The sequence below is a fragment of the Piliocolobus tephrosceles genome, chromosome 4, assembly GCF_002776525.5.
Source record: "Piliocolobus tephrosceles isolate RC106 chromosome 4, ASM277652v3, whole genome shotgun sequence".
NCBI lineage: Eukaryota > Metazoa > Chordata > Mammalia > Primates > Cercopithecidae > Piliocolobus > Piliocolobus tephrosceles.
Window position 1 is genome coordinate 50816339 of NC_045437.1, and position 27802 is coordinate 50844140.

A 27802-nucleotide genomic window follows, 5' to 3' on the forward strand; every position below is an offset into this window, starting at 1 on the left:
GATAGATAGATAGATAGATAGATAGATAGATAGATAGATAGATAGATCCCTTTATTTTCAAGTCAAATAAATGACCCAAATAGAAATTTAAGTTTGGCTCTTTTAAAGACAGCAATATTTCACATTGAATGTGCTCCTGAGGCCAGAGGAAATGTTCTTTCCTTTCCTAAAATTTCTAGCCAAGTACTCACAAACCCAGTTTCTTCCCAAGAATATTTGTTTTTTCATTTCTCAGAGACTAGTTTAAAAAGGCTGGAACCTTTCACAAGTCAGAATAATTCCATTTGCTAGCTGGCTCTTTCTCCAAGGCCAGCTTGAATCCTATGGGACACATAAATCCTTGTCTGAAATGTAGGATAAGTGTCATGAAACATGCTAGGAAATTGGTAAACCACAGCTCAAAGCATAACTACAAAGATATAAGCGAAATCTACTCTAAAGTAAAACCATGACAAGCAGAAATACCACCAAGCATTAATTCTTTAGCTAAGGTAACAAAAATATTCAAGGAAAAAGTATGTGTTTTATGACAAATCAGGGGAGAAAATAAAAATGCAATGCAGATAAAAATTAGTATTGCTAGAAAAGACAAGATAAAGAAATGCACATTTGCCCTGAATTACTTAAGCCAGACATAAACTTGATTTTTCCTGTCAAGTACAGTGTCAGGTGCCATCTGGGAAAAAAACAAAACTGGGAGCATCTGAGAAAGGTGGAATCTGAGGGAGAAAAGGCAGAAAAGGGCCTATTTTATAGCTACCATGCCGTATAGCCAATTGCCACTGGATGGCAGCGGGGTTTTACTTAGCAAAGTTGCTAAGAGCATTAGGATTGGTCATTCAGTATCTGCCCTACATGTTCGGCCCCAATAACTCAAGGTTTCAGGGAAATATAAAGTGCTCCTTCCCGCCCCCAAAATTGGGGATCTGTCCTAGAAATTGCAAACCTTTGTTCTGATTATCAGTAAATCCCTTGAAAATTACTAATTTACTATCAGAGTACATTAAATTGGGAACTAAAATTAGAACTTCTAATAACTTCTAGGATTTTGAATTCAGAAAGAAAGCACACATGTGCTCACATTTGCACGCACACATCCCTCCAGTTTACTATTGCAATATTATCATCTTGAGCCCAGTACAACAAATTGAAACCACATTTTATTCTACTTTTTCTTGTTAACTTGATGGCTTCACCACACTTTTAAATGCTACACACCTCCCTCCCTCTCCCTTGGCATCTGATCCCTTTTTTTTTTTTTTTGGAAATTCAGTAATCTCACCAGCAACAAGCTTTGCTTTCAATAAGTATATCTGCCAACTTAAACAGCATCTCCTAAGGCAATGGAATAATGAAAGACACATGTAGGTACTTGCCTGTCATCAGATGCAAGCTCACGTCTGCCTGAAATTGGGCCTGTAATTCTGCTGATCCTCGGGTTCAGGACAACGTGGCTGAGAGTGGTCTAGAATGTGGCCCTTAGTCTAAACAGCAGATGAAGGATGCAAGGGGCCAACCTTTTTCATCCCTGCTGGGCTCTTGACCAGTCGTTGCTCTTTAGTTCAAGGGGGAGATGTGAGGGATTGCTCAAACACTTGGCAGACAGAAAGGTCTTAAGACAGCAAGTAGTGAATTCTGCCTCATTCCTGCTGATGAACTTGAGGCAGTGCTTTCCAACCAAGCCCAAACTCATGATCCAACCAGAACATCTCCAAGAACAGTCACTCCTGCACACAGCCAAGGCTCCACCACCCCCAGTCGGGCAAGGGTCCTACACAATTCCTGATCTGAGCCCCTCCTCAGATGAGACAGAGTTTGCTCCTTTCCCTCTCATAAGGCAGTCAACTATGTGCTTTCCTTTGAGGAAATACAGATTTTGTTTAAAAACTTGCAAAGTCTGAAGAATGGAAAAGTGTGAAAAGGCTGAAAAACTTGAAAGGAAGGAGCTGCAGTTCTGTCCATAAAAAATGCTTCCTCCTTTTTTGCAGCTGGGGTTACCATCAGAAATCAGTGGCTGATTCATCCAGGCCTACAGGAATCCCCTCTTCCCACCCTGCCCCCACCACCTACAGACTGACTTGAGCACCCTTTTATGCCCTTCCTGTAAGTGTTAGTGAGCGGCTTACAAACGTCCAGTGCCCTTAGTTCTGCCAAACAAGTAAAAACTTCAAGGGCTGTGAGGGCTCACAAAGACATACTCATTATAAAAATTATTATTTTTTTAAAGAAGGAACCTAACAGGGTACACTGAAAAACCAACTCATCAACACAGTTTACATCTTCCACCTTCTGAACTGGCAGCCTAAAAGTCATCTCAAGCACAGGGCTACCAGAGATGCGTTGCCAAGTGTTTTTTTAAGAGGTTTCCACCAGACATTATTAAATTACTATTTTAAAATTAAATCTAGGATCCATGAATTTTACCTTCCATAATAACAAGGGTGAGAGTAATATAACCACTGTATCCTCCACCTTGAAGAATCTCTTCAGATAGTTGAAGCAGGATCCTTATCAGAAAGCGGTGGCAGTAACCCATTGTATGCTGACTGGTTTTTATCCTATCTGGAAATCAATCATTGCCCTTCCTTCCCTTCTCCCTTGGGGAGTCACAAAACAGTTACCGAGCACTAGATTAACTTTCCTATGTTCACAAAAGGAAAACACACACACTCTCTTGATTTAAAAGAATCTTCTTAAGGATATGAATTAGGTCTCCTTGAGTTCAGTACTGCTGGTAAACAGGTTCTGAAGTCTCATAACTAATCTAAAGAACTCCAAGAGCACCAATTCAAGCTCCTCAAGTAGTGTTGGTTTTAGGAACTTAGGGCTGAGGACACACAAGCCTGATAACAAAGCAAGGGCCCTCCTCACAGGGTTGAATGCTAATAATAGGAAGTCTCCAACTTACATGTGGATTGTGTTCCCAAAGCTCATTTGTAAGTTGGCTGAGCAAAATCCAGAACACATTTTCCCCAAAAAAAAGTTATAAATGGTGATTAGGTCCCCAGATTAGACCCCTGAAGTCTGTTTCACTCAAGTGATTTTGCATGACTACAATGGCGATGACTGCAAATGGGCATGTTTTGGTGACATAAAGGGTGATGTATGTAATTCCCCCATCCCTGACTTTCATCATTGATGTCAGAGGCAAGGAGCTGACAGAGCTGGGGAAATGCAAAGGGCTGGGAGGCAGGTGGCAGAAGAGGTGTGGCAATGCCAGAGAGCAATGCATGGGTTTCCACTGACTTCCCATGCCGGGGCCTGTCTCTAGGGACCCCATGTCCTGTGGCAGGCACCCACTCCCTGCTTCTGTTCCAACAATCTGAGGAGCAGGCAGTGAAGCCTAAGCTCCTTAGACCCCAGAGAGAAAAGAAACATAGTGAACTGGAGAGGAGCAAGTGTTAAGGGCGAAGGAAGACACACACCACTGGGTGTCTCCCGGCTGTTCCCAAGTTGTGCTGCTCACCCAGCTGGTGGCACACTCACTCATGCTCTCAGCTTCCCTCCATTAAGTTTTTAGCTACCCCCAAGGCAGTGAAGATTTTCTCTTCCCTTTGGTGACCCCAGAATCCAGCCCAACATTTGGCATACAGTAAGCACATAATAGATGACTATGAACAGTGGTGGCCAGGGAATTATCTTCAGTTCTTTAGGGGTTCCCAGATGGGTATTCATCCAGTTATTCATTTGCCCAAATAGTCTATAAACTGTCTTCTACATGAAAAAATTCAATGGCTACTTGACTGAGAAAGTATCTATGTTAACGCCCCCCACCCCACCACAAGCAGTCTCCTTTCAAAGAGTACCTGGTAATTGAAATACCTGGTAATTGGTGACTATAAACACCTATTAAAATGCAGCTTTATGGGAAGCTAAGTCATTACCATAGTAGCACAGTAGCAGAAGCTACTGGGTTAACAGAATTCCTACAATGGCTTGTTGAATTAACCAATGTCATTTAAGGAAAGAAATACTTTAGTTAAGAAGTCCAATGCCCAATATGATGTTATTTAAAAATGAAACAATTTAAATACTTCAATGAGTGTTTAACTGGATTTTGTGACAGGACCACTTAGTGCCAGGGTAGATAATATATCCAAGCAGTATTTTAACAACCCCGTACCTCGGATTTTATGGAAATACAATACACAAAGACCAAGGAGAGATACCACGATACAGAACTGATGGTTGAGAGAGTAAAAATTAAAAAGGGATAAAAGTTGATTTAGTAGAAAAAGCAGAAATAAAAGTTTCACATGCACCTAATTCTACTCTTCTTTGGTGATTCTAGGAACAAAACCAACTGCAACAGGAAAATGACTCTGAATTTTAAATAATGAGTAAGCATATATTCCTTTTCCTAAAGGAAGAGACAAAAATAGAAGAGAAAGAAGGTATCATTACTGGTAAAGGGGCAGGTCTTGACAGAAGGAAATTACACAGCCTGATTATAACAATGCACTTCAACCTCCCTACATAAAATGCTCATGTCTTAAATTCATTGGTAATATTTATGAAGCTATCTTATTTCCCCTCTATCTCACCTTTTTGAATCATGCTGCAATACTATGTATGAGCCTAATGCTGACATCCATAGCAGTATGCTGGAAAATACAAACATGTTCATTTCCTTCAGAAAATATCTCTTGGTTTATTATGGCCTCACTCCAACCACTCTTCTGTTCGGTTTTTGCTTTTATTATGCTCTACTCATTTAAATTCATCAATATGTTGCTTTGTAACAGTTTACATTTTTTTGCACACATATATAGGTATACTACATAAAAACTGAAACAAATAACATATGGGTCTTCCAATTTCCCTCGTATGACCTCTTTCTTTAGCTGTTACAGTGCTTAGTTCCCAGTGGCGGATAAATAATTTTTGCCAAAATAATTGACCAAACATGTAATGCCAACAAAGGGTATCAAATGATTATTTGGGTAGTGCCTCATATAAAAAAGCTTAGATTCCAAATATGAACAGACGTAAAGAAAAAATAAGGGCACTATACAAAAGAGCATTGGCTTTATTCATAAATTTGTTAGGGTGTCTACCAACACACACTATCACAAATAGAATACTGATCTATGGAAATCGTAATTTTCTCAAGAATTGAAGGGTGTTTAGATACAGGGGACAATGAGGGGAGGTGGATTTAAGAATCAAAATCTGCTACGCTGGTGTTTTATATTTAAATCTAAGTCATCTTAGTAACTGAATTTACATATCCATCCAAATAGTGGGGAAAACACCATTGAAAAGAACATCTTTGGCCATGCGTGGTAGCTCATGCCTGTAATCCCAGTGCTCTGGGAGGCCAAGGCAGGCGGGTCACTCTTGAGGTGAAGAGTTCAAGAGCAGTCTGGCCAACAATGGCAAACCCCAGCTCTACTAAAAATACAAAAATTAGCCAGGCTTACTGGCACATGCCGGTGGTCCCAGCTGAGGCAGGAGAATTGCTTGAACCCAGGAGGCAGAGGTCGTAGTGTATCGAGATCCTGCCACTGCACTCTAGCCTGGGCAAGAGAGCAAGACCCTGTCAAAAAAAAAAAAAAAAAAGAACATTTTCCCAGTATGGAAATACTTGAGAATTTTCAAAACAAAAAACTGTTTTTGTTTTATCAAACACACCTTAAGGACATTCAGTGACTCTGGGGAAATGATGCCATTTAGGGCAGTCGTCTTTGCATGGTGCCCACGATCTGGAAAAACAGGCCCTGGGACCAAAGGCCAGTGCCTGGCCTGTCCCATTTCAGTTGGGCAGGAAATAATGGATTTCAGAGGCTGGAATGAAGGAAAGCCCAAACAAACAACAGAGTTAGAAAAATGTTTACAGCCTGTAGTCCAAGCTACACCAGAGGCTGAGGTAGGAGGATCACTTGACCCCAGGATGTCAAGGCTACAGTGAGCCATGTTCACGCCACTATACTCCAGCCTGGGTGACAGAGCAAGACCCTGTCTCAAGAAAAAACAAGGCCATGTGCAGTGGCTCACACATATAATCTTAGCACTTTAGGAGGCTGAGGTGGACAGATCACTTGAGACCAGCCTGGGCAACATGGTGAAACCCCATCTCTACAGAAAAATCAGCCAGGCATGGTGGTGCACGCCTATAGTCCCAGCTACTCAAGAGGCTGAGGCGGGAGGATCAACTGAGCCCAGGAGGTTCAGACTGCAGTGAGCTGTGGTGGAAAGAAAGGCAGAAAGACAGAAAGAAAGAAAAAGGAAAAATGTTTTCAAAATCAATCATCAAGCCTCTAAAATGTGTCCAATTAAAATCCACTTATCCATTAAAATGGAATTCTATCTCAAAAATATAATTTTAAGACAGACCATGAGAGCAGCATACCTCCTCTACTCAAAAAACTATTATGACTTAGAGATGAGCCATGACAAATTCAAAACAGAGGGAAAAGTTCCTTATCAAATCACAGATTTCCAAGTCCCTTATCCAAGAGCACCACTGAAAGAATTCTATTTGGAGCACACTAAAACTACCTGTAAGAACGGCAAACACCTTTGAGTTTTAGTTCTTCTTTTTACCAATAGGTGGCAATCTTTATTGCTAAGGATTTAGGCAAAGGCTTCAGCTTCAGAAAGACTGCCTTTCCTCTCCCCTCTTAAGGCTCAGCATTTTTTCTCCTACTAATGAGCTATTTGACAGTTAGTAAGCATATAACCAAGATACTTGTTATTTATTAAGCTAATGCAATTCTGGATTTATAAAGGAAAAAGAAGTCCCGGAAATCTTTTTAAAAAGACATACATGGCCAGACGCGGTAGCTCATGCCTGTAATCCCAGCACTTTGGGAGGCCGAAGCAGATGGATCATTTGAGGTCAGGCGTTCCAGACCAAGAGGGCCAACATGGTGAAATCCTTTCTCTAAATTAGCTGGGAATGGTGGCGGGCACCTTTAATCTCAGCTACTTGGCGACCTGAGGCAGGAGAATCGCCTGAGCCCAGGAGGCAGAAGTTGCAGTGAGCCAAGATCGCGCCACTGCACTCCGGCCTGGGCGAGGAGTAAAACTCTGTCTCAAAAAAAAAAAAAAAAAAAAAAATACACACCAAGTAGACAAAGCAAAAGAGACTTTGCAGGGGAGGGGATGGCTAGGCATGGTTTTGACATTATTATGACTTCCAAATAAGGCATAAAGTATAGAATACACCCATACAGCATACTAAAGACTCTGGAATGGCTCACAACCAACTTGTACAGGTAATGAAGACATATAATGTAAAAAGAATAAAGGTGTTTACCAGAAAACATCTTTCAAGGGACAAGACTTATAAATGCAATGGAAACTCTGTCTCAAAACAAAACTTTATTCCAGTGGTCTCTTTGGGGAAACATGTACACAGGTGTTCAGCAAATTCGCGGTCACTTTCATTGCAACTGAAGAGAATACTCAATTATGTGTCCTCAAAAGAACTGGTCAGTTCATGCTCACTAACTTATGTAAGTCTCCAATAATTTAACTTCATTTCTTCTTTGGACAGCTTCAAAGAAGGTGAAGAAGAGTTCATTACTACTCTCCATAAAACACTACTTCATATAATTTTCAACTGTTTAAATTGGTCCTTGGTCTTTATTTTCTGTGGCTAAACAATTTCAATTCCTTTCATTTTCTTCAGGTTTAAATGCATCGCTTCAGTCTAAAAAGTAATTTTTTTCATGTTTGTCCCAAATGTATTTTTGTTTTTAATTTTTATTTTTGAGGGCCTCACTGAAATCCTTGGCTTGGTAGAGGTCATCAATTCGATTTTACAGATGAGAAAACCAAGGTTAAGTATGCTACCGTCTTTAGGTCACACAGCACATTAGTCACAGCAATTAGGACTAACGGTTAGCCAAGGGCATTGTTCAGAACTCTGAGATGTCCAGCCTGTCTGCAAGTGCTCCACGTAAGCAAGAACAATGAATGGAAAAGGACAAAAGTGCAATGCTGCGTTGGTGATTCTATAACATCAGTAACAAACTCTTTCTCCTATGTATCTCCCACATGCTCATAAGGACCAAAACAGCATATTCAAAACTCAACCAGCTTTGTTTTAAAAAAAGTATATTTGTCTAAATTCTTAAACTTTCCAAGATGTACAACCACTGCTAAATATATTCACGTATAATGCAATAAAGAATTATAAAATATAACGAAGATTTGCTGATATACGTATGTAGTTCAAGCTTTTCCTCCAACTAGGAGGCTCTTTGGATTAGAAAATAAGAGATAGCTAATAAGACCCATCATATATTCCACACTGTATTCTTTTCCAATGTTGAAATCTATTTCTTCCTTTTGAAGTCAGCAGCTGAGTCTCAGAGAATCAACCCAAAGCAGAGTGACTTGGATGCCTGACTTAATCTGGCAACTAACTGTATGAGTCCCTTTACCCCTCTGTTTTGCCCCCTCAATAACAGAAAAATTACTCCTTGTGCCAAGGGAGGCAGAGAGGTTGATAAAACTGCATGCTACTTTCTTAGAAATTGTCCATGAAACTCATGGAACATGTTATGAGATGGAATATCATAGATGATGTTCAGTTAAACATATGGTTTCTTAACGTCTAGTCCCACAGAGTCACATTACATCTGACAAGTTCAAACAAGTGCATTTTTTCTAAAATATTTGTTGCCTTATAACTATTATTCCAAAACAAAGGAAGAAAACTTCAAATTAACAAGGGATATGACCAGTTAACTATTCAGTGAACAGCAGCATTCATATATTCAGCACGAATTACAATGTGGTTACAGCTAAAACTCACTCTTTTTTTTTTTTGAGGTTCGGAGCAGAAGTTTAATAGGTGAAGAAAGAGAAAAGCTCTCTGAAGCAGATGGGGGTCCCGGAGAAATGAACGGCCCTAAAACTCATCTTCATACTCACAAAAATTTTATTACTTGACATAAAACAGGCAGTGAGAGAAAAGTTTTCACAAGGACCACTGAGTAAACTTAATGTTTCTAATTAAAATACCCATAAATAAATCCCAAAGTCTTTAATTATGACCCATTTTGTCAAGAGACTTTCAACACATGATTTTTGCTAAATCCCACCGGGGAAAAAAAAAAGAATTTTCTGTCACTCAAGTCCTGTACCTATGAATATACACTCCATACAACTGTTTTCTGCATCCAATTCATTTTTCTTCTACCTAACTGGGGGAAAATCAAGTTAAATTATTTCAATTTAAAAAGGTCTTTATATATAAATAAAAAGTCACCAAGGATGGCTAGTTAACAGAATTTTGGTTTGCCCTGGATAAACATGTATTGTTGCTTATATACATCTGCAATTTAATCTTAGTAGAAAATATAATTAATGCAGCCACAGAACACTTTAGATTAATGTTTTAAACTATCGCTGTTTAATCTTCTCATTGTAAGAGACCAGAATACCTAACACTTGATTCTGGAAGAGCAGGAAGTAAACAAGAGTGGAGAGGAAACTGAAGTTACTCAATTGTCCATGAAGCTTAAGGAGCCATTTTACATAGTTCCAATTAAGTAGCCCCTCATCACTCTCATTCATTTAATCCTTTCATGGCATACTATTCAGAATCTGCATCCCAAAGGTAACTTGTTTCTGCCCCTGATCCACCAAAATTAATTGAGCAGCTGCTTTATGCTGAAGCCCTGGGCTGGGAGTTAGTCTTGATGGTACAGTAGCTTCTTTTGGTTAACTAATTGAACTGTCACTAAAGGAAAAGAAAAGCTGCAACAGATATACTTGTTTGCAGTTGGTTTACACATTTTCTCCAGTGACCATTCTGGGAAAGAAAGGTGCAACTATTAGCACAAATTTGGTAGAACAGAACTTTCTGACTCCAACCTCTTTTAATTCATTGCAACTTCCCTTGAAGAATTTTCTAGGTTATGACCTCCATAGATGGTTCTTCCCAGGGCTGAATTTTCTCTGAGGAAAATCCTCTCATCTAGTTAGAGTTCATAGGAGAGGACACACTTTTTTAAAACAGGAAACAGAACATCAAAACTTTTCAAAGTTTTATGTGTCTAATCAAAGCGGTGGAACAAATCTTTTCTTAATCAAAATTATACTTTAACAGTCAGAGAGCCTAGTAGATTTTACATGTTCAAAAACTAACAATTCTGATACCAAGAACAGAAATACAAGTTATGTTTCACATAATAAAGAAGCAAAGGGCTCAAAATGGGCCTTACTCTTTCATCGTGGCCTTTTGTAAAAATTGCAACAGTGGACCAGTGGGATTTCTGGCAGGAAAGAAGTCCCATCAGAGGCTGGCCTTTGTGTGTGTGTGTGTCTGTGTGTGTGTGTGTGTGTGTGTGTTTTAAGGACTTGCTTATGCAGAAAATTCTTGCTTTTTCCATTATGTGGTGTCTGGGGGAGGGTGGGAAGAGGAAGGCTTCTTTCTATACTTGTAGAGCACTGTAATTTAAAATGAGTCATGCAAAACACAAATGAAAATGTTAACCTCTGAGATGGGGGTCAGCAAATTTTATTCCCGCTTAGATCCAGTTTTCTCTGGCCAACTTGACTAAATACAAACCAGGGGCTTTCCCTGGATAGTCACGCTCCAACTTACCCAGACACTGAGGGCCAAGTTCAAAAGAAGGCAAGCTCAAGAAGGAGGCCTCTAGAATTAAGAAATCCTTGGCCATGGCTCAGCTCATGGACAGGCCTTGGGCTATCCCGTTCAACCCAGCATACCTCCCATTTCACAGGTGTGAATTTCTACCTCCCATCATAGCTCCTGGGGATACCCTAACTCCTTAGACAGAGAGAATGATCTGTCCTGGTGGTAAGCCGCATCACAGTCCCTGACACGGTCTCCTGGGTCCAGTCTGGGAAAGCATTTGAGTTCCTATCTACTCATGGAAGACCTCTCTTATGGGGCCTGCTGCCTTGCCTCACTGGAAGTCATGCTTCCAATAAAATCATTAAACCTACGTTCATGATTTAATGGAACCACCCAGCAACTAAACTAGGACTTTTCTTTTGGCTTCATACATCATGATTATGATGTGGAGTTTGACCACCATGTATTCTCTGAGCAAGATTCAACTTGAGGCCACATGAAAAACTTCAGACACTTGATCCATGTTCTAGCCTCAAGTCCTCTAAGTCAGAGCTGTTTCTTTCCCCTATGCCAAGATTATTTTTTTTGCCTAACCCATCAATTAAAACACAAATCTTTTTCTAGGTTGGAATTGCTATAAGGAGTACAATTCCATATTCTCAAACTAACAATATTCAAATATCACAATGCTTTTGCTTAAATGGAATGAGGACATTGCTTTAACCTGTGATACTTCATATTCTGCCCTTTTTATTTCAAGTAAACTTTGAAAGAAGTTGATGCATTTTGTCCAAATATGTGTGCAAATTGTCACAAGTCTCTGATTTGACACATGCTTCTAGTACCTGATTTTCACAGAAATGAGACTGGCCAATCAAGCATTTTTAATATCTATAAGATTCTTAAATTAGTTTGAAGGTAACTGGTGTCTGGATAAAGATCACAGAAATGTGAGATTGTATTTAAAAGTCTACAATTTACAGGCAACTACTTGCTAAGATTTAGTTAATACCGCCAGAGGTTCCTTTCCTCCTGTAACTCGTCTTGAGGGTGGTACAGTGTGGTGCTGGGAGGAACCCATCCTGAAGTGAGAAAAGCTAATGCAAAGACCTGCTCTTTACCAGCTACTAGTGTTGGACTCTGGGCAAGTTTCTTTTTCTTTCTAAGCCTCAACCTGCAAATAGGACTAAGTGGACTAAGTGAGATTAGGTAGGTAGAGCACACAGCACGCGGTGCCTGGCACAAAGCAAACGTTCAATGCGTGCTTGCAATTGTGTTAGTAAGGAATCACATTAAAGAAATTTCAAATTTTTCATCTCAGAGGTAAAACATTTTATCTTGCTTGTATTTAAGAAAAGGAAAATGTAGCATCTAGATGTAATGAACTAAAAACAGTAATGTAAAACAAACAAAAAAAAATTGCAACTACCACCTTTTCAGCAAGTCAAAAATTCAGGTAATTATTCAACTACATGCCCAGAATAAAGTAACAAAATTAATCAAACATGCACTGGGATTTTACTAAAAATATTAAGTATCAACTCTTCTTTTTAACCCTTATAAACAAAAGACTTTTTTTCCTCTTATTTTAGGAGGCTTTAATTACTATTAACTAGTAGTCATCAGTATTATTAATAGCTACTATAACTATTAACCCCTACTAGGACCATTTCCTTCTCTTAGGAAATTATACATTAAATGTGAGACAATATAATCTGAAGATTACTACTTACAATTGCTAAGTTATAATTTAAAACATTTCAATATGTGAACTAAACAGCATTTAGTGCTGGTGAAAGATGGTCCCTTAGGAGTCCACTGAATCAAGAGACTCGTCATCATCTAAGCAAAACCCTCAACTATATTTTAAATGTGTTCTAGAAAATAGAATGAGTGGGGTTGCCTGGGAGGTAGAAAGTGACAGTGGTTTTGCATTTTGGAAAAAGATCACTGTGAAACTCACCCCATCATTCTCTTGTAGAATATATGAAGGGCAACTGGTCTCACAGCTAGACTATAACAAAACGAGGAAGGAAAGAAGAAAGGAAGGAAGGAAAAAATATTTTCATTTTTAAAGAACATAATTACCCAAAATATTAAAGGGATGTAACAACTAGGTTGAAATTCACTGAAAGCAGTTATGGGAATAAAAAACAGTTACAGTGACAATTCACTTAGTTGAATTTGACAATTCACTTATTTGGGGTAGGCAAAGAGGTCTCAGAGTCTGCTGCACAGACTCAGGTTCCTGGCAAAGAAAACAAGAGTAAACATTTTTTTGCATCTTGTCAAATTTTTCCTTAATGAGGGCCAAAGTTAGATGATTCCAATCACAGAAGGGCTGCAGAGATGTGGTCTGACAAGAACTGGAGTTTCGGTTAAACAACTGTGAATGTTATGGTCCAATATGTTTAAACTTCCTCTAAATGTTAAAGCTGACCAGGTTTCTCAAGTTTCCCCTAAGGGGAAGATTAGACCACAAGTGACAGTTACAATATAACTGTGCATGTAACGCCAATCCAAACAATGAAGGCTAGTGAAGTAGCAAGTTAGAGCTAGCTTTCAGTCCTTTCTCTAAAGCTGCTTTTAGTGAAACAGCATACTCAATTATAAAGGCAGATTTGTACAGTGTACCCAATAATGGCTTTTCTATATGATGGTTTAAATATAACAGTTACTATATATCATCATATATAAATACATATTATATACAAATACATATTTATACATAAACATTTATATATAAGTAATATATATAAAAGTTGAATATTATATAAATCTATAATGTTATCTACAACATTAAGAAGTACAAGCCAAGTGAGGGCCACACTGAAGGTTAAAATTTTAGCCAGTTAAGAGCCACAGGTTCCAACATGCAGAAGGAATGAACTGCCCTTTAAAAGTAATCACCTCTTTCCAGCCTGTGGTTCTGATGAGGTTCTTTTGCTGTAAGGACAGTAACTCACACATCTGCTTTATTCTTTTTAGTTGTTCTTGGGTGTGTTTCCTGAGAGGAAAAATCTGCTTGCTTAACTCACTTTGTCATATCAGACTGCATCATACGTCACTGGCAAGCCAGGGAGTCATCTGCCTTTGGCTCCAGGGTGCCCTGTGGCTGGTCAGAAGTCAGCAGCATGAAGCAGTGTGAACATTAATCCCCGCCGGCTCTTTCGCAGTATTGCACAGTTGCTTAAGAGCATTGGGTCAACAGTCGGACTGTTTGGGGTGAAATCCCAGCTCCTCCACTAGCTGTGTGACCTTGGGCCATCATCTAAGGACACTTGTTTATCTTTAAAACAGGTATAATAAGGCCAGTGTCATAGAGTTCTTAGGAAAAGTAACAAGTCAATGGAATAAAAGGTTAGCGCAGTACCTGAAAAATAATGTGTGTGTTGAACACATAAATACATGTATATGGTCAATTTTATATGTATATATGTGTATATATGTACATACATATGTTTATGTCTGTATTTCTTTAAAATATTCATATACAGTAAACATTTTCCCTGTAATATTTTTATTCTTTGTTGCCTATCTTTTGGAATATATATTTCTACGTGTTTAGAAGATATATACTTTATAGTTTTATTTTGATAATTACTTTTTAAGTTAACCAAAATGAGTTACTTTTAAATTTATACCTTTTTAAATTATAAAGCTTAACAATAAAAAGGCAACCTTTAGGTCCTCCCACGTGAACAAGAGGTATAAATTTAAAAGTAATTCATTTTGTAACCTCCTACTGATTAGAAAGGCTTTGTCGGAGAGGACAAGGAAGAGGGGGGAAGACCATTCCTGAGGACAGTTCCCTGCGCCCTTTCTGAATTATGGACAGAATTAGGGAGCGGATGGGTCTGCCCTGCTATTTTTAGGTAGTCAAAACTTATCCTATATGTTTTAACCCTGGTTCTGTTGAGTTTACACTGCATTTCTCCCCACTAATTCTAGTTTTATGTATTTAGAATATTTTTTTTTTCTTCCTATCTTCTTCAGACTGTAGTGAGAAGAGGCTCTCTTGGAGACTCTCAAGAAGCTGTCTCAGGACTACCAGCCAGAGGCCTTTTTAACTCAGAAAACATTTTTTAAAGGTTTTTTTAATTCAATGGGAAAATAAGTAAATAAGCAAAAATAAATGCATTCAGGAAGTTCTGCTGGCACTCACTACCTTTGAGAGACGATCTCTGGGCAATGTCACACTGTCCTATTAGACACCTGAAAATAAAATTCACCTGTGCCTTTCACTTACCCCCCATCCACCCCTCTGCCCTTGGAATTCAGGTAAAAGAAACACAAATGTTATAAATTTGGCAGTGGCCGACTTTCCTGAGAAATACGGTTTGGCATTCAAAGGAATTTGGCAATTTGTACTCAGTCTTTTTAAATGGCATTTACTGCTAACCTTGACATAATTCAGGTACAAGACTTCAGATTTATCTGAGTCAACTTCAAGTTTCTTGTTTTTATGGATTTCAAGCAGCTGCTATCCACAGGCCAAAACACACAATTCTTATGCTGGATACCCTCAAGTTTTTGGCTTTTAAGCAAGTATAACTCCAGTCTGTGCTTCATTTTAATCAAAATGATATAATTATGAGTCTGAAATAAGAAAACTTGAAACGCAGGGAAACATTTAAAGCAGACATTTAACTTCTTCAAAAACAACAGAAATGAAGGTAAATCTATTTATCAAGGTTATAAAACTTTTGAGTTATCTGATCATGGTGTATTTCTTCCTGAGAAAAATTGCATTTACATGCATATACCCAAAACTTTGTCTTAGCTTCATGGCCTTATCCGTCTCTTTGTAATTCAATCCCTTCAAATACTTACCAGACATAAGAAAATGTTGTAAGTCACATATAAATTGGAGGTAAATTTCTGGAGTTGTATGAATGTAATAGCTAGTGAAACTTAACAGATAGAGCAGACATAATTGAAGACTACCCAAAAAGCAGAATTCAATTACCGATAACTTCACAAGGGACTGCTTAAGGTGATCCCCACGACTGTCTGACTTGCCCAAAATGTTCTTGAATCTTGTGAATGCACCGTCACTATGAAGTCCCCTTTCTTTTTAAATATTTACACAATCACATGACCTTCAGTTTTTAAATCTCAAACATGGTCATAATATGCCATCTTTGCAGGGTGGTTGTGAGGGTCAGATGAAAAATATCTATAAAATGTCTGGCAGGGCCAGCGTGGTGGCTCGCACTGGTAATCCCAGCACTCTGGGAGGCCAAGGTGGGTGGATCTCCTGAGGTTAGGAGTTTGAGACCAGCCTGACCAATATGGTGAAACTCCGTCTCTACTAAAAATACAAAAATTAGCCAGGTGTGGTGGCAGACGCCTGTAGTCCCAGCTACTCAGGAGGCTGAGGCTGGCGAACTGCTTGAACCCAGGAGGCAGAGGTTACAGTCAGCTGAGATTGAGCCACTGCACTCCAGCCTGTGTGACAGAGCAAGACTCTCAAAAAAAAAAAGCCTGGTAGAATAATTAGCAAAGACTAAATTTGCAAATGTTTAAGGTTCATTTTGAAGAAGACATTTTCAACAGTTAAACAGATCCACAGGGAAGTGTGAGACAAAAACTATAATATGTACTTTATATACTCTAACCAAATTCATTATATCTCATTCCTTGGTACTCCACAGATATTCCTTATTATTTAGCAATAAAATCATCTTGTTCTAACTTCTTCAAATACTTCTGAATAAATAATAAACAAACTTACTTTTTGCTACCTGAAAGAACATGGTAAGATTTAAGTTAACAATGTGTAAAATGCTTTGAAATTATGCATTAATGATGCCACAAATATTCAGCTATATTTCTATAGTTGGGACACAAGAATGCAAAAAAAAAAAAAAAAAAATTTCAAATGAACTGTTTACTGATAAAAAAATTCTTAGGCATTGAAAATTATTTTTATTATTTATTTATGTATTTATTTAGAGACAGTCTCACTCTGTAGCCCAGGCTGAAGTGTAATGGCACAACCTCGGCTCACTGTAACCTCCGCCTCCCAGATTCAAGTGATTCTCCTGCCTCAGCCTCCCTAGTAGCTGGGATTACAGGCACGCACCATCACACCCAGCTAATTTTTGTATTTTTAGTAGAGACGGGGTTTCACCATATTGGCCAAGCTGGTTTTGATCTCCTGACCTCAAGTGATCCGCCCACCTGGGCCTCCCAAAATGCTGGGATTACAGGTGTGAGCCACTGCAACTGGCCTCAAAAATTATTCTTTTAAATAGAATAAAAATAAAACCATCAGTGTTTAAGACTAACAATAGCTAAAAAGTTAACATATTATATCTAATATCATAAAAATTAATCTTATTAATGCCCCTGAGTAATTCTGTAAACTGCATTTTACCAAAAAACCAGTAGCAGGCTGGAACCAGTGCTTGCTGTGGCACTGGTCTCATGTGCCGAGTCTGACAGCATTATGTCAATTTTCTTCTTTAGGAGAAAGCTTGGAAGATGACAATGACAACCCCAGACAGTCACTCTGACTTCACAATGCAGCCTTGTCTAATGCTTATGCTAACGTGTTACCTCTTAGGTAGATTTAGAGGGGTCAGAATAAACAAAATGTTATAACCATCACTCTCTACTTACCTTGCAAAATTTAACAAATATGTATGAAACAAATCTGTAGGAACTCTGAGCACAGATCATGTCAACGAGTTTAGCTCTACTGCACAGATGCCGTTCAAAGGAGGCAGTAAGTCTCAAACCAGTTTAGATACCAGCAATTGCTAACTGCCCACCAACAGAGATAGAGCCTAAATATTCACACTGGTGAAACATATCTTAAAACCATACACCATATGCATTTGCAAAAACTTGGAACCAGGTAGGAACTTTCATAAGCAATAATCCCATAGAATCCATGGATCAGTCTCCAATCAGATCGTGCAATGAGATCAAGTAAATACATCTTTCCGACCATCATAGGCTGCTTCTCTGCATAAATCCTCTCACTGCATTCCCTTATTCTCATATGCAGGGCTTCTGGGTTGCATTATTGGGGAAACACTACTAGTGAGAACCAATTTTTCTGGGTCTTATTTCTCCAACAATTCTTCTGATTAGGAAGAGAAGGATTAAAACAAAAACTCTGCCAAAACTCAAAAGAGACAGCATTTAGCTTTTCATCTTACAATTAGAAAACACTGGAACTAGAAGGTTAAGAAATTTATAGAAAGCAAAGCAATGTGGAATCTCTGATTCAAATGATATGTCACAGATTTATATTTCACTTATGTCTATATTCTTTACTCTCTTGGGTATCAGATTTGATCATCAAATTACGTCTCCTGCAATATGCTATAATAAATTCACAGTTATAACTTCAATATGAATCAAACTGTGACAGGACAGAATAATCTATAGGCATTACATAATCTACCAACTGAGAATAGAGAGCTAGATGAATACAAACACATTGCAAACACCTCCAAGCAAGAAACAGTCCAGAGAGTGTATTCCTGAAAATCACAGCCATGCTTTAGGTGGTATAAAGTCTTTGGGAGAAAGTTCTGCATACATAATTAAACAAAGATTTGCAGCTAATTTGTGTTGTTTTTAACTGCAAGGATATATTTTAACAATGTATACACTACGTTATCCATTATATAACAATGTATACCATGTTTGGTTTTTAATTCAAAGTTATATTTTAACAATGTTTCTACTGTAATAATTCTACTCACTGTATACTGCATGGAATTTTTCATAGTAAAAATAAAATATCATGGTCCTTTACATAAACTGGTAAGAAGGAATAACACATTTATAAAGTAGTCTGATATTTTGTTAAACAACTTGACATTTTAGGTACACTATACCCAAGTAATTGAAATAAAGCCCACTTCTAGTTCGCTAGTTCGCTTCATCCCCCTCCACGTGTCCTCCTCTATTGAAAGCCTGAAGACTGCTTTGATATTGAATGGTGTAAACTCAAGACCTCAAAACATTCAGATATAATCCATCATGCAATTATGCCTCTCATTTCAAGCTATTACACCACGTTATTTTCTCCTATCTGAACCTTCAGACCAATGTTACATCCTTCCCCATGGAAATTTGTTAGCAACAAACATACACATATAGGCAAGAGCCAGCTGTACTAACATCTGTTTGGTTTTTACTAATCAAAACATGGATATGCAAATAATGTCATATTTGGCACTCTTATTTGCCATAGGTGAAAAATTCTCCCCTTTTTGGGTGCTACTTAGCAGATGTAAGTCACCATTTGTTGTTGAATTTCAGAATTTCTAATTTTTTCTCTCACTCAGAGAAGAAATTCTTACTAATCAGAATGTCTCTTCTTGCAGACAAAGATGCATTCATCTAGAAACCAGAGAAGACTGACATCAAATTTATCAAAGAATCTATTGACAAGTTAAATAGAGTTCCATATTTATAACAAAGAAAATTGGATTCGAATATCAACATTAACTTAGTTGCCAAAAAACAAAATATGCTCCCTCTAGTTACATAACTCCTATTTGAATCACAGGTGTGTGAGGGCTTCACTTAGGATGTACATATAAGGACACTGGACCCTTTTCCCATTTTTGAAAAAAGAACACAGGAAGAAGTGTATAGAGCCAGAAGCCTTAACAAAAGCATCTGAACAAACATTCTAAAGGACGGAGGCAGAAACGGACACCTGGCAGAAAGCTTCCCCTCAAATAATGTCTTATTCTGCAAGCTTGGACTTAACTGTCACCAAAGCTCTAGGAGAGAAGTTCAAGTAATTCCCTTCAAATAACAGACTGGGAGAAGGAGGGAGAAATGCCTTCCTCTCCTCTCTAGGTGAGAGAGCCTCCCTACTCACAGGCCCCTCAGAGCGTGCCTGTGAATTCCTCAAATGGCCAGGCCAGCTCAGGATCAGAACCCTCCTGCTAAAAAGCAATAAAGGTGAGAATCCTCTTTTTGTCAATTTCGTTTTCAAAAAACCATGGATACACAAATTGTTAGTTAGGGCTACTTTCCTTTCTCTTACACATTTTTAGGGAAACAAAATAAAATTAACAGAAAACATGTTTTTAAAAAATCAAAAATGTAATGAGAATATAAATAAATGCTCATGAGAGGGTAAACTGTGTTGCAATACGTAATTTAATATGCAAATGACATATTCTCTGACCCTAAGATAAGTGGTTAGGCTAATTTGATTTTATTCAAAATAATTAGCACATTTGTTTTTTCCAGACACACTCTTTAATCAATTATATTCATTACATCTTTTAGAAATATATTTCATTTCCTACTGAAATACAGACGGCCAACACTTAAATTTTTGTGCCTGGGTAGAAATCTCCATAATGTCCTGATGAACTTTTCTGGTTGGTCAGAAGTTAGAGACAGAGCTCAAAGGCCCTTATCTTCTGAGATCCTGTAACTGACCCAACTTCCTTGCAAAAACAAAGTGGTTGATAGATGCAGAACGAGCAGTCAGCACCATAAATTGGGTGATTTTCCCCATCACTCGGGCTTAACAAGACAAACCTCCAAGTTCACAGCAAAGGCTTATTTAAGTAGGAAGGAAGGTGAAGAATGTTATGAGAAAGTATATTCTGAAAGAAAACAGAATTCATCAAGGCAGGAATTTGTGAAGCAAAGCAAATAACTTGCACAAGCACTATTTGCCTGAAGGAGACAGCAGTAGGTTATGACCAACGGGCTCAGCAGAGGTGTGTAATTTTGGATCAGGTCACTATTTTCTGTGACCTCTGTACAGTGTATCAACGTTTGTGATTTATTGCAGCCCTGCTTTCTGGACAGGGAACAACAACCATGAAGGGACACTCAAATGCCGAATGTGAAAAATGTAACAATAACATGCCTCGGGAAACCATGAAAACCAACGCCAATGGCGGCCTTTTTTTTTCTGTTTAGAAGGGATTTTGATCAAAATTTACCATAAGGCATGCCAAATGCACGCTTTATGTCTTACGTTTGAAACCAGCTGAAATCCACTGTCAGAGTCTGCAGGAGGAGCCAGGGAGGGTTGTGTAGGTCAGGATGGAGGTGGAGATGCAGTAAGTAATCTCTTATATTAGCAGGTTTCAGCGCACTCCACAAACTAACATGGGCACAGACTCACTCGTCTAAATATTCTGCATTAGTATGACTTTAATTAAAGGATCTCAAAGTATGAGTTAAAACCACTGTCCTGAGAAATAGCCTCACTGGTATGGCTTACATATGACAGAGGAATATATTTTTATTCCCATATCCCTATATCCCCACTTTCAAGGAAAAGGAACTCATTTCCTTGTGTACAATAGAAAATATAGGACCCTGGCTGAATGGGGTTGTGTGTAGCGGGACGGGATGCCAGGATCTGAGCAGCCTAAGCCAGAAGATTGCTTTTCAATAGCTGCCTCACCCAAGAGCATGTAACACCCACCTTGCACACCCAGCACACTCTTTATCCAAACAAAACATGGAAGAGGTTCTCTCCAAAGAACATAACATAGGGCTCTACTGGTTTGGAGAAAAATGAAATGTCATCGTCATATTGGCAATTTTAGCCCCCATGCAAAGGGAAGGAGATAAAAGGATGGGAGAAAGGGCACAAAATTTGCTCTGAGGATACTCGCTGGCCATGACAGACCCTCTACGCACTTGACTTAAGTGAATGAAGGCACTATCAGCTTAACCCACTTTCCCACCAGCAGAACTACCTGTCCTAGGCCCTGGGAAGAAAATGAAGAGTTCTGGAGACATACCAGGCAATGGTGAAGGCCAAGGCAGAATGCCTCAGATGTGGAGGATGTGGATAATAAATAAGCTGTTATTTTCTAAAACAAGATGGGCCATTAAGCTTTGTATGATTGCACATGACATTCAGAGCACGTGGTCAATTTCAAAAGCAATGCAGAAAGTGAAATAGTTAGAAGATGAGCTGCAGCAGCCCATGTTTACCAGCATGCTGGGAACCTACCACACTGTCCTAGATACTCAGGATAATGGAGGACCACAAAGATCCCTCCCCTTACAGAGCTTAAAAATCTAACAGAGGGAACAGTCAATGAACAATAAACATAATAAGTAAATGATATCATGGGTTAAATAATCAATGATTTGCAAAAGCAGAGAGGTAGGTCCCAGCATGGAATATCGTGAGTAGAGTCAGACTCCATGAGAAGAAAGATTTGAGCAGAGAAGTGAGAGTGGGTCAGTCTCAGATGTCTAGGGGAAGAGCTGTCCAAGCAGAGGGGACAAAGCACAGCTCTAAGGTGGAAGAGAGGCATGAGAGAGCATCTCAGGGCACACTGGCTCTTGAGTCTTGATTTCATCTTTTATCTTTGCTTTCTAGTGCAAAATAAGGACTCGGGCCATGCTTACGAAATGTATTTAAGTCCCAAAACATCCAAGATTATCCAATTAAAACAATTCATTCAATCTATATGCCAGGGCTTCCTAAAAAACTGCATGCAAAATGTATTGGAAGAAAGTACAGCGCTGTATGTAAGATTTCCTAAGGGTTTCTGACTCTTTCTGTCAAAAAGTAAAATGTCACAGCTTTATTTCCAAGAACATACAAGCAAAGTAGAAAAGTAAGACTCTATCATACAGGGAGGAATCTCTCACAGAATGTACTTTTGGCCAGAGTCTAATGACAACTTCCTTTCAAAAACAGACAGGGTAGCAAGGCTCAGCAGGACACAGACACACAATTGGTATGCAGGCTGTCCTCACACCCTCTATGTACCCTGCTGCCCATTAATGAGGTGTGCCAAGTCCACAAAACAAATCCTAGACCTGCGGTGGGGGGTTGGTGAGGAATAACCTTCTAAATGCAATAAACACAGCATAACATGAAAAACTGGCTAAGTCAGGTGGAGGTGTAGGGTGTTAAAAGGAAAAAAAAAAAAAAAAGAACTAAAGAATTCAATTACAGTAAGAACAGAACAGAACTATCATTTCTTGCCTTCATACAATTTGTCACTGCAAAAGCTTTTCAAAGAAATACAAATGGAGGCAAAAGAAACCAGTCTCATAGGTTCCAACATATAAAATTTATCCTTATAACTACTTTCCATATCAATTCAACAAGCAACTCATAGGAGCTATTGAATTCTCACTTCGTAGAAATATTTAAATGAGAATACAAGACCAACATTTCTAGAAAATTGAATGTTTAGTATTATACTCCCCACATGACCCCCTCCCACTCTCTTTTCAACCTTTCAGTTATTCCTAATTTCTCATTTATATTCAGGCTCTAATACTTTTATGCCATTATCATGGGTCTCTTTCTTGAATTCTGCTAAACATTTTCATTTCACTCCACCTTTCCATGTATTAAAGAAAAATGGAAAAGCTGCTAAAAATCTCAATTGTCATCACATTACATGAGAAAGCAAGCATTATAAAATAGTTTAGGATACAAAAAGAAAAAATGACTTTTTCTATAAGGAAAGACTTGCTTTTCTGTACACCATATCCAAAGAAACTTACACCTGATAGCAATTATCAAATGCAATTTTGTTGAGAAACTGCTTTTATAAAATTGTTTTGGAACTATTCTTGACAAGGTGCCCTTATTCCACCTTGTAAATAATCTTCTCTAATTCAACTGAGATATTTTTATGATTCTGTAAAGCTCTGTACTAAATTAAATCACTTTTCCTTTTGAATTAGCCTACTGAAGAAAATGTTTTTAACTTAAAAAAATAAAAGGTGAAAAATATATAACTTGGTGGAGAAAAACGATTATACATATGTATCTTCAATCTGCTAAGTGCTGCAATGGTTGACAAAATCACTTATGTATGTGTGGAGAGTCATGGTTTTTTGATTCATCTGCAAAGAAAAATTAACTTTGGCTTTTGAACAATATAATAAAAGATGTTATTTGAACATTATAAAGTGTAACATTTATGAAATAAGTATCCCTTTTGGGCTGGGTGTGGGAAAGAAAAGGGCTTCTCTTCAGGTATCATTAGTAAATTCCTTGACTTTAACACAATATTCCCAATCTATTATTACTCGGTACTGAAAGGCAGCTCTTACCCTTGCATTCTGTTTCTCTGTTCTCATTGTCTTATTCACTTGTGTTAGAATAAGGCAACATTAAAGAAGGCATAACAGCTTACTAATGGTACCAGAATCTCTTCCAGAAATATCCTGTGATGCCAGTCAGGTCTCCTCAATATATAACTACTGCAGTTAGGCCCACCCATCTTAAACATTCCTTCCCATTCCCTTCTTAGATCCTAACAAAAAAGACTACAAGAGAAAAAAGAAAAATGCATGTGATTTACTAGTGAGGAAACCGGTATTTGACAAGGCTGATAACACTAAAGCTGAGCATAAGGCTTGTCTCTGTGTGAAACCGAACAGAAGATAAACCTTAAAGACACAGTTGTGCCCGAAGCGCAAGTATGGACCATCTCCAATAAGCAATAAGTGGTTTTTGAATGAAGGTGGTTTCCATATAAGAAAAGTATTCAGTGAATGCTTTTTCCCCTCATGAAGGTGAACCAGACTATAGGCATTAATGCTACAAATGACACTACCCACAAAGGAAGTGAAATCCCTTTACTTTTATACTAACTATAGGATTGGGTTTCGGCTTTGGCCACAGTGATCCTGGAGAGGAAACCAAGAGGTAGATACCGGGTTATAAAAACAATGGTTTCTTCTCAGCTGAGTTCTGTGGTCATTTTATTACTCTGTACATTTTTCCATACAAATTATGTTAAACATACTTATATTAGACTTACCCTCCACTTTCCCAAAATTATTATTAGATATACACAGGTTGAGTATTCCTCATCTGAAATGCCTTGAACCAGAAGTGTTGTAGATATCATGTTGTTCTGGATTTTGGAATATTTGCATTATACCCTTTGACCACTCTTAATCTGAAAATCTGAATTCTAAAATGCTCTAATGAGAATTTCCTTTGGGTGTCAAAAACACAAATTTCTAGTTGTGTAATGACTGACCAAGCTTTTTTGCACCACACATCAATTCAGGTGCAGTTGCCAAGATAACTTCTGCCCAGAACGTAACAACTCAACCCAAACTTAAGACTTTTCCTTTAAAAGAAAAAGAAAGGGAGTCATTAAGCAACCACTTATCAATACTGACCTTGTTGTTCAACATCTGCTTCAGTTTTTGAAGAACCTGGTGCAACAGGAAGAGGCCGAGGCGGCCGGGGCTTTGGCGTGGGAGGCGAGATTTTTTTCCTTCCAATATATTCTACATAAGTTCCCGGAAAGTCCCCCCTTTCCCCTGTGGTTTCATTATAGCCATTTAACCAGCCAATTTCTTCAGGCCTGGCTTCCTGTCCATCACTGAATCCAAGAGCTACTAAGGACCCTTTATTCACAGTCAATATGTCACCCAAGTGCAAGTCAATATCTTCTTCTCTTTCCTTTTTATAATCATACAGCGCTCTGTACTGGTACCCCTCAGCACTCATGTTTGCAAATCTGCTACCATGCAACAGTTGAGCCTGGCTGTACAGAGCAGTCTGATTTTACGTTTTTATGAAAAGTGAATTCAGACAGTGTGTTAGAATTCCTATCATGTGTCCAGCAGAGGACAAAGGACCACTCTCCAAAGGTTTAAGAGGAGAGGTGACTGGCCATACGGCTGTCCATCTGTCCTCCATCAATGGTGTGACCGAAGACAGGGCTCCACTTCCTCTGCGTGCCACAGTCCTCCCACTGGCTTCCTTTTCAGCAACTTGTCAACACTTTGAATCCAGGCTGACTCTCACAGCGAGGCCCAATCCTTTCTGACACTTTTGTCACACTGTCCATCTGTCGTCTGTTCGTACCGTGGCACTCCACACACGAGCTTCACCTAGGAATGAAAAAACGAGACTTAAGAATGAACACCACACTTTGCCATCTGTATTAATTGGAATTTCTACTTCCATTCAACAAGTACTTAATCGATTTGGCAGACAGACACAGGCCAGTGTGCTATTGCTTGACACAATATACACAACAAAGATTAGTAAGGCAGTCGCTGCCTTCTAAGAACACTGGGCGGGGGCAGAGGGGAGGAGTGTCGGCATGAGGCAATGTCTCAGTGATAAGACTAGTACACAAAGAGCCGCAACACTAGTACATGTCATAAGAGAGGCAGAAACTAAATATTACAGGGTTCAAATGAGGGAGAAAGCACACTAACTGCAGGAATCTGAAGACAGAACGGAATGTGTGGTGGGATGTTAGTTACAGAAGTGACTAAGAAAATGTCATATTCTGAGAAGAGCCAGAACAGGCAGTCTGAAGCCAAAGAGGGAGCAGTGGGATTGGGGTTAGGGATTTAGGTAGGGGCTGTAGGACATCACGCATGCCCATGCTGAGTTTGTGAGTGATTCAGTCCACCACGTGGAACACTGAAAGGGCTTGGTGAAAAGTGAGCAATAGGATCAGAGCTGCACTTGAGGAATATCAGTCTAACCACAATGTGTGAGAAAGGTATGTTGCAGAGGTCTGGCCAAGAGGCAGTGAGGACACAACCCGAGGTGGCAGCAGGTGTGGAAAGGGGAGGAGTGAAATAAACACTGCAGAGAAAGAACATGTGGGATGTGGCAAATGCTTAAATGTAGGGCGAGAACGAGAGGAGCAAAGGATGCCTGATCCTGCATGAATGAGAGTTTGTAGCACTATCAGGCAAAGAGAAGCCAGGTGACCTGATGTGCTGACGGTGATTCTGGACACCCCTGTGCAAGTGTGCTAGTGGCTGATAAAACCCTGGTCTGTGATTCAGAAGAGGAAACACACTAGGGATTTGGCAATCAGCCAAAATTAGGCAAGGCTGAACTCAATGGAATGGACGCGATCACAAGGACAAATTAAAAGTTTAAAAAAAAAAAAAATGATCCAAGGGCCAAATAGTGAAGTTCAATGTATGTAACTGAGGAGGGAAAGTCAAGGTTTAGAGACAACGTCCCAAAAACAAGGAAGAAGAGTTCACGTAGGAAAATGTGATCCCTAAGACTAAATCCTACAAAGGCATCCAGACAGGAGAGACTGAGTCAAGGTGAGATAATTTGGGGCTTCGCCCGTGATGGAATCATCACGCAGATTCCAGTCCAGTAGTGAGGACAGTAAGAATGTCTTAAGGAGTTCAAAAATATCAGAGAGGAAGTAGCAATGGCTGCTGCAGATCACTCTATGAAGAGAGCTTGATGGAGGAAATGGGAAATGGAAGTGTTTTTCTTTTTTGTTCTTAAACATAGTGGAGGCAAGGGAATTAGAGAGTTACTAAGTCAGAGTAGATGGCTGAGAACGGCATGTACACATGTACACTTTGTACTCCAGGCATTTCTCAGTGTTATCTTTATTATAAAGAGTAAAAGCCACCCAAAGGTTTCAGTTAAGCTGGCTGCACAATAAAGCAATAAAAACAATAGCCACACAATTTCAGTGGGCTATATCAAAGAGAGCTTTTATAAGTTTTAAAGAGTGGAACACTTTAGAAGTTTAATATTATAGGCACTCGTCAGTGCAGGTATCTTAAGAAGCAAACTCTAATCACAGATTAATTGTTATGTTGGCATTCAGAAGTGTAAAGTATTCAACTTTACATGGTTAAAGCCTCTTAGCTGTAATACAATAACACACTTAGGAGAGTTACATATTAAAAGCAGCAAAAACAAACACTGGAAGTCTTTGTGGAACAAGAATATTAATTGGGGACAGTACTCTACTTTGCATTTCAGTTGTCGGAGAAAAGAATTAAAGCAACCAGTAGACCATATCAGAAAAATAAGCCATATTATTTGTTTAAAGAAAGCCTTTCCTTTTGAAAGATCCAGAATCAAATTGAATATTCACTTCATAAATTCACATGAAAATGTAGAACTAGCAAATCTCATTTTTAGCACTAATGTACTCTGTACAAAAGAGACACAGACCTCTAAAGAACACGAACATTTACATATCCCTAAATGCTTAGAAACCAGGCAATATGCCTAAGAATAATTTAATTCCTCCAAATCTGCCTTGAAATTTTTGTTAGCTTTTCCTGGCAATGTATGTCTTTTAGGGGAAAAAAAATTCCTCAACCAGTAGACTGGGTAGATCTTTATGCCAGCTGCTTCCTAACACTTCCTTTATTCCAGCCACCCAGTGGGCTAGTTTGGTGGGATTCCTAATAGAATGGGAAGTATAAAGAACAAACTCTCCCCCATCTTCAATCCCCCAGGAACCATCAAGCAAGCCCCTGCTCACAGCTTACCTC

General features: G+C 38.8%; 1 protein-coding gene across 1 annotated transcript in view; it reads right to left on the reverse strand.

The window, feature by feature from the left end:
* The window catches only part of PIK3R1 (phosphoinositide-3-kinase regulatory subunit 1), an 83784-nt gene that overhangs the window by 47954 nt on the left and 8028 nt on the right, over positions 1-27802 (reverse strand). The window contains exon 2 of the mRNA XM_023207897.3: positions 24689-25408. Coding sequence (XP_023063665.1) covers positions 24689-25022 — 334 coding nt within the window. The 5' untranslated portion in view covers positions 25023-25408. The remainder of the gene's footprint in view (positions 1-24688; positions 25409-27802) is intronic.